Source organism: Camelus ferus, chromosome X (assembly GCF_009834535.1).
Source record: "Camelus ferus isolate YT-003-E chromosome X, BCGSAC_Cfer_1.0, whole genome shotgun sequence".
Lineage (NCBI taxonomy): Eukaryota > Metazoa > Chordata > Mammalia > Artiodactyla > Camelidae > Camelus > Camelus ferus.
In genome coordinates, this window is record NC_045732.1 from 69,751,824 (window position 1) to 69,764,678 (window position 12,855).

Below are 12,855 nucleotides of genomic sequence, written 5' to 3' on the forward strand. Positions count from 1 at the left end.
CTTTCATAAACATGGAGTGGACTGGAATGAGGAACTGGACTCCTGGGAATCCCACGTGACAAGACTGAAAGTCACCTCTCTCAGAATCTCTAAAACACCAAACTGGTTTTCCAAGCCCTGTTAAAATATGCTATCAACCAGTTCAGCCGGAAGTAAGTTGAGAGCCATCATTTTATTGCTACGGTATTAGTAGGATTTATTTCACAGCTCTTTTTCCTCTTCTTTCTTTGTGGAATTTTTCTTAACAGGCTCCCCAAGGAGTATCTTCTGCTACCTTGTTTATTCATCGAAAAGTAAACATATTCCAGTTGCTAGAGATCCTTTCCTTTCAATTATATGCCTTTACCATGGTAGGCACTCAAATATTTGCTGATTGGTTGATACCTGAGTTGATGCATTCCATTAATTTTTATGTCCCGTGTGTTATACTGTAACAAAAGACAGCTCAAGGTTTATTTTTTAACATTTAGAATTTCTAATTCTAGTTCTTTCAAATGTATGGACAGATTTGTTTATTTCATTGCCTCCTTTATTGCAAGCTCTGTTTTTAGTCAGGAGTACCTTGGACACTCACTGCACTTGGACATACATTGCTATGGGGTCAACTGGTCTGGGTAAGTTGCTGGGAAAAGGAGATTGAAGTGTGTGCCAAGGGCTAGTGAAGGAGCAGATGAATGGACAGCAAGATAAACAGAGATATCAGGAGTCTCATTGGGCCAAGAGTCAGCAAACTAGATAAACAGGCATCAGGCTATCAGAGAAGCAGAAAGACACTAGGCCAAAAGGAAGGCAGGCACAATGATAGTCTGAAGTCCAAGGAAAATAGTCTGGAATCAGAAATACCACTAGAGTCAAGAGGACAACAAAAAGTAGGAAAATAGGACACACTATTGAAGGAGATGGTCAGTGAAGCTATTCCCCACACCCTGCCTCGCTTCTTCCTGTTCTTGGGCACCTGAGGTATTAGTGTTAGACCAGACCCTGAAGGTAGGAACCAACAGTTAACACCAGAGGAGGGGAGCTCAGGGAATCTGCAGTAGAACCTGATGAATAAATCCCAGTAGATGCACAATACAAATATAAACCTTTCTATCCTCATCGGTGTACCCCTCCCCTACAGACTTGGTATTAGTAGCAACATACACATAATAATCACTTAACAATTACTCATGGAATTGAACTGAAAAGTTTAAAGGTCTTGTGTATTAGCTTATGGTCTACTTCAGAGTAAAGGCAAATGGTTTATTTTACTATTAGCACTACCACTTTGATGTTAAAACTCATAATAAGGTCTGTATTCACTAGACAAAGAAAATTATCAAACCGAAAACAGAAGCGTTATCGTCAAAAGCATTAGTTTGCTGATTGCTAATAGACATCTGCGATAAATTCAACATTAGCATTCAATAGGCAATTCATTAGTAAAGTCCTAGAGATTTGATTTCACCTTTCTACCAGTTATTAAATTGCTTCTAAAGGAAAATCACTATGTGCTCTTAAAATGACAACTTTCTGTAACACTTTGTGGCAGTGCTGGTGTATTAAAGAGAACTTTGTTAAACTATTTTAAATTGCTCTGAAGGCTGATGTGCATGACTTTATATAGTAACCAGCATTATATGCCTTGTGTGGAAGTGCTTTTATGTTTCCTTTTATGGCTTTCAGAGAGTCATAACTTACAAAGATAGTTTTAGATTGTTTTTAAAATTTTGCAGTTAAGTAAAATTAGTCCTGGAACAATAAATACCCATCAATGCAGTTTTCCTGTTAATGCTTAAGGTAATTTGCTGGAAGGCGAGTGGTCTAGTACTTATGCAGTATTTTAAAAATTTTGTCTGTGGAACATCAACATTAGACTCACTTGGATATTGATTAAAAGTGAAGATTCCTGGGTCCGACTCCCAGTCAACCTGAATCAAAATCGGAGGGAACTATCTAGAAATTCCCATTTTAAATAGCTCTCCAAGTAATTCTTATGCACTTTACAATTTAAGAACTCTAGATCGTACAACTTGTACATGACAAACAGCACGGAATCGACAGATTAGCTGTTGTCATTTTATGTCAGCCTCGCTGTGCTTCAACTTCCAATCTATAAAGGTTTGATGTTTGTTTGTACTTTAGGTCGTGCTCTGAACATTTCTGAAGTTATCTTACAAACCAAAAGGTTGTGCAAGTGCTGACACTGCAACAGCTAGTGTTAGATCCTCAGAAAAATAAAGACCTCTTCCGGACTTCTTCTCCATTTACACAATGAAAGAAGTTGGATTAGAGTTGATCTCTCAAGTCTTTCCCAGATCTGATAAGCTAGAACTCTATAAAAATAGAAGTTGTTTTGAAACTATCAATTAAAAAATTTTTTCCTTCTTATCAGCACAATTCAGGATGAAGCTGCACTGACAGTAGATGAAACGATAGCATCTAGATAGAAGGTAAGTTCAAAGTACTGGGTAAACCTTGAGCTCTAACAAAACTAACAAGGGCTTGACCCAGTACTATGTACCAGTGGTTTGCAAACTTGTCTGCACATTAGAATCACCTGAGGAGATGTTAACTGCCTTCATGCCCAGGCTACACCCCAATCAGAAATTTGGGGGGTGACGGTGACACATAGGCATAGTAATTTTTAAAACTCCTCAGGTGATACCAATATGAAGCCAAGTTTGAGAACCACTGCTATGTTTCAAACATTTAATACTACTGGATTTTTTCAATTACTTAGAGTTTAAACCTTAATAAATATTAAGTATCTTAGCAAAGGCACATAATTAATAAAGGCATAGAGAAGGGAATTACTCATCTCTTAGGCAAAGAACACTTCAAAATTTTCCATGTGATTGAACACCAGCTATGGCAAACCCATCATTTAAAGATGAGGAAGCATGGGGCTGTGTTTCTAATTGAATGTAGGTTACGCTTTGATTATTCATAGCCCCTTCCAATTCTGGGCTGGGTGACTCTAACCTGCTGTATGTTCAAAAGGAATAAAAAATAATTTTAATATTAGCTCAAGTCAAATAAAAGAAATGACTGAGATCTGATATTACAACATCTCTTGACGTCCAAAGTCAAATATGTCTAGGACCATACAACGGTAAAGATAACTGAAAGTCACCCATATTTTATTAGGTTCCTAAGATAGTGCCTTTGTGATTTGGGAGCAAAGAATTTTTTGGTAGATTTTTTTCCTTTCAGCAGGTATTTGTTAAGAACTGCACCATTAGAATCAGGCAAAATGCCTGAATCTGTATTTTAATATGACCTCCAAAATTTATATGGACTATATCCACTTATCTGACTCTCATTTGTCATCTAGCTGGTCCCCTTATTTTGTTTTGTCTCCTGCATTAGTAAGGTACCTGAAAAGGTAACAGTGAAATAGCAACCAGCTCAATTATAAACCATACTAATGGCTTTGAATAATAAAATTGGTTATAATCTATAGTCCATATTGGCAGAAGGCATCTAGCTATAAACATCAAATATTCTTAGTGTCACCAAATAAGGGTTTCTAATTTCTTAAAAGTTCTTTTCTTAATATGAATAAAATTAATGCAGGATAATTCCAAAAAAGAAATAAAAGTGGCAGAGAGAACACGTGCTCAGATTCTTCTTTTAATAGCCTACCAGAGGATTTCAAATGTGCAGATTTCATGGATCATGTAAAATTAGAAACTTCAGTGAGAGACTGTGGTCCTGTGGTAGACTATGGAATATTTCATAATTTACGAATTGATTTGTTGATACCACAGAAGTGACATCACGGTAGTGTATTTGTGTTGCTTTGGAATCAATGAGCACATATTGTCACTTGAAGATAAGTTCTTCTGATGGTAGTTTGCTATTTTTCCTAGGAAATGGCCACAGTAGCTATCCAGTTTTGCAATAACTGGAAATGTGGACACAGATGTTTAACTCCAAATATGGATAGAAACATTGCTAAAATATAAAATACATCACCATGGGAGTTGTTTTTAAAGATCCTAAATTTTAAAAAAGAGCTCATGTTTCCCATTCAAAATGAGAACAGAAATTACACCTGTTGAAGTGTGTAGTTTTGAAATTGCAGCCTGAGGTTTTTAGTCAATAGCTTTTTAAGTATTAACTTTTCCCCTTCCCCAACATTTCTGTGGCGTTAAAATTGAATTGCCTATTGTTACACATCTGGCAGACTCTTTCCAGTTGAACTCACGGGAGAATCAGAGAAACTCCTTGTGACTTCAAGCTAAGGAACAGCAACAAAAAGCACTGCTAAATCCATTGCCCAGCCAAGAACCCAAAAGAAACTCTAACAACGTTGAATCCCACAAACACAGAGCTGCTCTCTCTAGTGCTAAAAATGAGGGGCTAGGAGGGGAAAAAGACAATACTATGCCGAGCTCTGAGCCTTTTTAACAGCGCTGAGCCTTGCCATGTGTCTGCACCAGTTTAAAATCGAAGTTGGTTATCTCCAAAGCAGCATGGTGTTAAAGGACAGGCACCAACAGGCTGGATGGCCGGTGTGGCTGAAATCAACTCAAGGTGTTTTCGAGTTGTTCAGAGGACCAGATGGCTTCAAAGCAAGACTGTGGGCACATTTGCCCAGGTTTACTTCAAATTTTTACATTAGGCACAATTATTTATAGGGGAAAATGAGAGCAAAGTACAGTAATGGAGGGTCCAAATGATTATGTGCCCTTTGCACTAGAAGGTTTGTTAGAAAATTACTGATAAACTTGCCATAGGCAGAATAGCAGAAGTGCTTCAGCCATTCACGTGTGTTCCTGTGATTTTAGGTTGCTGTAGATTGTTTAAGACAACTTATTTTAAATGTAGAAGAAGATTTTGTAACTGCTTTCCATTAACTTGCTGCTAAATTCCCAGTGTATTGATTGAATCAAGAAAAACCCCAGATGTTACCCCCCTAAAACTGAATTTCCTGTTAATGCTTAATATAGCTTAATACAAAAACCCAGATTCTGTTTGATAAACACTTTTCAACCCATATGGAAGAATCATACTGGCTCATTTAGCAAGTACATATAGGTCTACCAGAGGCCAAAAATACGGAGGCAAGACATCAAATACATTCAAAATGAAACAGGAAACCAAAAAAAGTTATTGTTTAAACTTCTTTAATAATACACTCAAAAGTTTAACACAAGAAGGATTCACTATTTTAATTAACATTTAAACTCATTTTAAAGAACAAAAGACTGAACACATTTATGAACAAATTCCAGCATCTGTCTTGAGGTTCGTGAGATACCCAACACATTTAAAATGTATAGCATGGGAAATCACAGAATCACAGGCCTAGAAGGAAGCCCTACAAGTTAATAGCTTAACTGCAATGAGATTCATCTTAATACTGAATACTTTTTAATTCATGGTCATTTTGGCTTATGTAACTAACCACATAGATGTAACCACAGAGCCTTGCAAATGTGGGATGGCCAATTAAAGTTAACAATGAAGTAAAATAGACAACCAGAATAAGTCAATTCCCTTAGTACTCTTTCATACTTTCAACTCGAGCACTTAAAATGTTAAATTGAAATAAATTTTTACTATTTAAACTCACATTACATGTAACAAAATTACAAATGAACACAACAAGAATACAGACATACTGTAGTCTCTGGCTTAAAGATCACACACTGGCCAAAACATTTAGAAATTCAAAGGATATGAAGTTACACTAGGGAGTGGAAAACCTTAAGACAATTTAGTTTAGCATGCTCACTGTGCAGATGACCAAACTGAAGACCAAAGCAACTGGACCATAACAATCTATGTGTGCTTGTGAAAATGATAGAAACTGTTTTGTTGTGAGAAATGCAGGTTGACCACTTTAGGAGAATTTTATCTTCAAATTAGCAATTCAAACGTTCCCATTATAACTGAATAGAAGTCAGAGGATGTTAAATGTCCATGGAAAGTGCCTCTTGTAACTCAGGATGCCTTATGCTGAGGCTTTAGAATAAAAGTACGCTTCACAAATAGAATGGTGAACACAAATTACTATAATTCAAGATAACAGTCATATAGAAAGAATTAAGGTAAATTTTCTTGATGCATAAAAATGGTTTGATGACCTTTTCAAAATGAATTTAGAATGAAGTGTGTTAGCTCCAAATACAAGACGAACATAAAGCAACTTAACTTTAGAGTTTATGTAATATTCTTGCTAAAAACCAGTTACTGAAATAACCAACAAAATGACAGAATATCTTTAAAGCTGTGCCCTCTTTATAATCTTTAATAATTTCATTTGGCAATTTTTAAGATGTATTATCTGGTCTATAAATTTTATGCAGATAGACTTCTGCTTTATTGTTGCCCAAGCTACAGATATCCAAGATAGCGACGATATGCGCTCTATCCAGTTTACTTGCTGCTTTTATAATATCACCTAAAAGTAAAAAGCAAATAGTTAAATATTTACTTGGATTTAGTATCACATACACTGATTTTTTTCCCTTATAATTAACACTGTTCCTCATCTTCTCCCTCTTCCCTCCAATTCATCACACACCTTCATCAAAGCTATGTTATAGTCATTTCTGTTGATAATAATGACTACATCAAACAGATATGGTCACCAAAAATGTCAAGATGTGGGCTGGAACGTGAAAGCCATATTTATTTATTTGTTTGTTTGTTTGTTTGTTTAGTGGAGCAAAGTAAATCTACATATTTTCAAACTCATTTATGTGGTGCCAAGTAGACAACTTATTGTTACATTTCAAGGAAATACAAAGATAATTTTTTTCTATCTTGAAATTTAATTGTCAATTATTTGCAAAATTTACAAGACATAAAGCAACATAAATATATGTCATTGAAGCTTCTTCTAAAGTATATTTACTTTGAAGTGGCTTTATTAACTGACACTTAGCTTTGGATACTCTTAAGAAGCTTTATCAAAAATGGATCAGGTGCATGACAGTGATGAGAATGGCAGAGCAGGGACTTTCAAGGCTCTGAAAGCAACTTACAAGCTGGAAAAAACTCTCAGATCAACTTTTGCAGAACTCTGGAATCAAGACAAAAACTTAACAACCAGGGGAAAGATTAATGAAGAAAGAAGCTTCTGCACTGCAGTAAGAGTCGTGTTTGACATTGCCCGCCTACTCCCAAGATGGGCAGCAGAATAAAGATGGCCACTCACACTTTTGGTGCAGGTTTTTAGCTCCAGAGGGAGCAAAGCAGACTTTATTCTCAAAGATGCAATTGTGTATTTTGACCTGTCCGGCAGCTCTCTCAAGGTCAGATGCAAGGGCTTGCTTTTGTTTCACCCAATTTGGAGCAGCCCCATGACTAGGGTAGCTTTCCAAGCGGCTTTTGTTGAAAGCATATAAAGGCAAAAGCACTGATCAGAGCAGCTGGTGCAGGGTGAAAAGTTGGGACAAGCAGTCGACAGATCAAAAAGCCTGGGGAAGATAGGGTTGGGAAAAGAGATCTATCGGAGAATAAGGGCTTTTAAGAGCTCCTATGTATCCAGGGAAATCAAGGAGGCCACATGTATGCTCAATGCTGGACGCATGCTTAGAAGAGGTCTGAGAAAACTCACTGTTTACCTCTGGCTGACCATCAGTCTCCACAGAGCAGGAAATGAGAACTAAGACAGAGTTGTAAACAGCCTGGCTAAGCGCGGAAAGGGTGCCACAGCACAGAGCCAATCTGCAAAAACTGGGAGAGTCATTTTTTCTTTTCTTCCTTTTCTTGGCTAAAACCATATTTAAGGAATCTTTTTCAAAACATTAACCGACCGCCACCAAACTACTACATCACAGACTTCAGTGGCTACACACGACAAATACTTCATTTTATATACGAAAAAACTAAAATACTTAAAAGTTAATTAACTTCAGCAAAGTCATAGGGTGATTCTAATCCAGAAGGTCTGGCATCAAGGCATGTGCTCCTAGCCTTTTTGTGCTAAAATGACGTCTCTACAAAATTGTGCCTAACAGCCAGTGGTGGATCTAGGTTTTCTGGAGCCTGAAGCGTATGCTATTTGGAGCGCTTTTTTTATGAACAAGAGTATGAAATACAAAGGAATACCAAAAGGGCTTTGGGAGGAACTGATACAAGTGAGAGCTCCTCAAGTTTAGGTTTCATTAGCTTCACGGGAAAGCCACCTCTGCTAGGCATGTCACAAAGTCTGATGAAGGATTTAAAATTGTGCAAGTTCACTAAAGCACAATTAATATAATAACAACTGCTGGTACTATATAATTTTCTTCTTCTTTGAGTGAGACAGACTTTAATCCAGATGCTTTGGAAAGATTTCAAGATCTTCAGATTTGATGCTAACAGCAGCGACCCAAATCTTAAAAACTCCAAGTGCAATCATATACTGACTTTTACAAATCATGACTTACGTAGTACCTGCAGCATAAAGGATAAGTAAGTCTTCTATATAGATGACTCTGCCTACTAATACTCTGAGCAAATGACAATCTCTCTGTGCCTTAATCTTCTCATCTAGTACCTACATCACAGGCTGTTGTGAGGATTAAATGCATGTAGAGCACTTACAATGGTAGCTGACACAATAGTAAGCACTCAATTAAATATCAGCAACCATCATTTTCTATTTATGAAAACCTAGTATAAAATTAAAATGTTATTATTTACATCACAAAGGAATTGTTTTAAAAGGGTTATAGATTTTTACCTATACGATGAGCTTCTCTACATTTCATTTTAAATTGTTAGAATTACAAAAACTGTACATTTTTAGAAACATCACAAATGCACAAGATGAGTGTGGCAAAGCCAATGCTACGTGTTCACCACTCCAGTTCCTCTCCATGGCCATGTGGGAGACAAAGTGTCCTGGCCTCCCTCATAGCTAGTTTGGGATCATGTAAATGAGTTCTGGCAAATGAAAATGTGAGTGGAAATGTTGCGTCACTTTCAGCCTGACACAATGAAAGGCCAGTGTCTCCTTCATCTCTTTCTTTCTGTGCCTAGACAACCCTAGAAGCCATTTGTTCCTGTTGTAGCTGCAACAGGATGGAAGCACACAGGACTCCTGAATCACCACTGGGAAGAAAGCTAATAACTGATTGCATCAGACTGGGCTTGAGCAAGAAATAAACTTTTACTGCGTTAAATCACTGAGACTTTGGAATTGCCTTGGGACTGCAGCACAGTCCACCCTATCTTGTAATACACTGTGGTATTCCTGTCTCCGAAAATAATATGGGAAACCCTGATTAACTACAGAATAATAAAATTATTTCCTTATGTGTGTTAAGACCCTTCAATAACATGTTATGCTTCTGAAGTGTTTATCAATGGAAACCATGCTTTCAAAGAGGTGGAAAGTGTGTATATACACATAGACACATATATACACATAGACACACGCACACATACACACATCCTTGTACATCATAGTTAAAGATAATACCAATTAGGATACCCTATCAGTCAGTCTTATTCAATAAATGATTTGGGAATTATGGCTAGCCCCTTAGGAAAAAATTAAGCTGGATCTCTATGTCACTCCCTATATCAAAATAAAATTCCAAATAGATTAATTTTAAATTACAAAAATGAAGCCCTATTAACAACAACAACAAACCCAAACAACCCAATTCAAAAATGGGCAAAGGACTTAAATCAACATTTCTCCAAAGAAGATATACAAATAGCCAATAAGCACATGAAAAGATGCTCAGTGTCATTTGTAGTTATGGAAATACAAATCAGAACCACAATGAGAGACCACTCTAAGAGGGCTGTTATCAAAAAGCAGAAAACAACATGTGCTGGTGAGGATGTGGAGAAATTGGGATCCTCATGCATTGCTGGTGGGAATGTAAATGGTGCAGCTGCTGTGGAAAATGGTTTGATGTTCCTCAAAAAGTTAAATATAGTATTAGCATATGACTCAACAATTCCACTCCTTTGTCAATCAAAGGACTGAAAGCAGTGACTTAAACAGGTACTTGCACACCAATATTCATGGCAGAATTATTCACAATAGCCAAGAGACAGAAATAACTCAAGTGTCCATCACTAGATGAATGGATCAGCAAAATGTGCTAGATACATACAACAGAACATTATTCAGCCATAAAAAGAAGTGAGATTCTGGTATATATTACAATATGGATGGGCTTTGAGGATAAAGTGAAATAAGCCAGCTATAAAAGGACAAATACTGTATGACTTCACTTATATGAGGAATCTAGAACAGGCAAATTCATAGAGACAGAAGGTAAGAGAGGTTACCAGGAGCTGGGGAGAGGGAGGAATGGGGAGTTACTGTTTAATGGTACAGAGTTTCTGTTTGGGATGATGAAAATGTTCTGTAAATGGATAGCGGTGATGATTGCACAACATTGTAAATGTACTTAATGTCACTGAATTGCACAGCTAAAAATGGTTAAAGTGGTAAATTTTACGTTCTATATATTTTACCACAATACAAAGTATATATGACTAAAAAAAGCAAAGCTTATAAAATTATCAGAAAAAAACCCACAGTGAATTAAAAAAATAATCTTGGACTGAGTGATGCCTTTTTGAGTATGACATAAAAACCAGCAGCCACAAAAATAAAAAAATTGATATATTTGAGTACATAAAAATAAAACTACTTAAAATGTCAAAACAATCTTCCCATTGAATAAATGTCAAACTGGGTAATAGTATTTGCAACACACAATAAAGGGTTCATTTCTTTTAATATGCAAAGATCAGTTATAAATTAATAATAAAAATAGCTCTTACAGAAAAATGGGAAAGAAAACTAGCATAGAAAGTTCACAGAAAAAATATAAATGGCCGACAAACATATGAAGATGTTCAAGCTTAGAAATAATTAAGAAATGGAAATAAAAATAATGATTTAATACTTCTTTGCCTATCAGTCTGCCAAAGATTAATAAGACTGACAACACCTAGTATTTCTCAGGGCGTGAGTAAAGTGGCACTCTTTCTTTTAGTTAAAGTGCAAATTGGCATAACCTTCTTGAAGGATATTTTGACAATATCTACCAAAATTTTAAATGCATAAATCTTTTGAGTCGGTGGCTTCTAAGAATTCCTCTTACAGAGGTATAAGTGTGCAAAGATTATATATACATATAGATGGACAGATAGAGAGATACTCATTGCAGTACTGTTTACTAATGGCAAAACCATTTGGAAACAATCTAAATGTCCATCAGTAGGATACTGATTAAGTAAATTTTGATATATCTACACAGTGGAGTATTTATAGTTACTAAAACAAAAGAGGTAGCTCTCTATATACTAATATTAAAGCTATCCAAGATACAGTGTTAAAAGGAAAAAGCTGGTTATAAAACCATATGTTTACTATAATTTCATTTGTGTGTATTTAGGAGTGTTTGTGTGTGTGTGCATGTGTGTGTTTGAGAGAGAGAGAGAGAATATATACTGTTATATGCAAAATAATTTCTTAAAGGATTCGAAGAATACTGGTTATTTCCAGACAGTGGGTGAGTGGGTTGGCAGAAGGGATAAGAACTTTCACTTGTACCCTATGCCTTTTTGTATTGTTTGAATTTTAAAATTATGAACATGTAGAGCTTTTGTAATAAAAAAGAAACTAGTGCATAAAAATGTTTAAAAGATGACATCAATGCTATTAGCCACTGCATTACATTATACTGTACCTATTTTTGTCTTTCAGTTTGCAATTATGGAGGGAATAGAAACGCTTTGAATCAGATAGTTCTGGGTTCAGATCCTAGCTGTTACCCATGCTGGTGAATCTCTCTGATTTTCAGTTTCATCATCCATAAATAGGGGATAATGCTTCCCTTGCAAGGCTCTTGTTACGGTTAGTTGTAACTTATGAAAACTGTCCAGGCACAATGCTTTGCACAGAGCTAAATGGACACTATTATTATGTCATGAAAAACATGGTATTTATCACATGTTGGAAAAGAATCCCCTTACTTTTGATTATCATATCACTTTTCTCTTCCAGCGATTCTTGCTCTTCATGTCCCAAATTGTAAGTGCTTTGGCAGAATGGTACCAGGTATCGTTATGTGACCATGTTGGGGACTGCTGGAAGAACACTGGCACTAGCAACTAGTAGGTAGCTGGAAATTTTGCCTTGATATTTTATATCAGTAGTAACATATACATACAGCAGAAGAAATGTGACAGAATTGGATATTGAGTGAAGCAAGAACTGGAGCGCACAGATATTTTAAGTACAGATTAGGGCACTAATGAAGAAATCTGGAATTTCTGGAAGTCTCATGAGCTGAAACGTAGGAAGTAATACTGCAAGTTAACAAATACATCATCTCGAAAACAGACTGTGGGAGAAAGAAAAAAACCTCATCTTTTACAAAATTAGGTAAGTTCAGTCTGCAGTAACGATTACTTCCAAAAGTTACTTCATTATCAGGCACTGCTCAATAAGACTTGTTTAAAAACAACATACACTCAAGAGTTTCATCAGCTTAGAAAGACCCACCACAAAATCCCAACATAATAAAGGCTTTCTTTAAAGCTCTTTTAAATGTAATATTTGTATAAGCCCAACAAAAATGGCTAGAAATTTTCCCACCTGCTTAGGAAGTAGAAATGGCGACAGCAAGTGAATAGGGTAATTATAATTGGACACATAATTTTACAGCTATATAGAAATGATTTAAAGTTTGGTAGAGTATGTAGCAGCCTAAACAATTAGTTGGTTGAAGAGTTTCACTATTGGGATTGCATAGGCTCCCAGCAGTCCTCAAGGAATTTATTGCATAGCACTTGAATAACTACACACTTATGAAAGAAAACAACTGCACTGCACTGTACTGTGGCGGTACTGAAATTTCAGGCAATCGTAAGGTGAAAGGACAAACTGTCTCGCCT

The 12,855-nt window shown here is 36.2% G+C and overlaps 1 protein-coding gene and 1 long non-coding RNA gene across 2 annotated transcripts in view; one reads left to right on the plus strand and one right to left on the minus strand.

The window, feature by feature from the left end:
• The first annotated feature begins 59 nt into the window (after nucleotides 1–59).
• Nucleotides 60–9,039, plus strand: LOC116662044. Its single transcript, XR_004318023.1, has 3 exons — nucleotides 60–152; nucleotides 2,375–2,432; nucleotides 8,965–9,039. It is a non-coding gene; the product is annotated as an uncharacterized LOC116662044 (long non-coding RNA).
• Nucleotides 5,134–12,855, minus strand: part of RADX (RPA1 related single stranded DNA binding protein, X-linked) — a 69,200-nt gene continuing 61,478 nt past the window's right edge. The window contains exon 14 of the mRNA XM_014567180.2: nucleotides 5,134–6,394. Within this exon, the coding sequence (XP_014422666.1) occupies nucleotides 6,264–6,394 (131 nt within the window). The 3' untranslated portion in view covers nucleotides 5,134–6,263. The remainder of the gene's footprint in view (nucleotides 6,395–12,855) is intronic.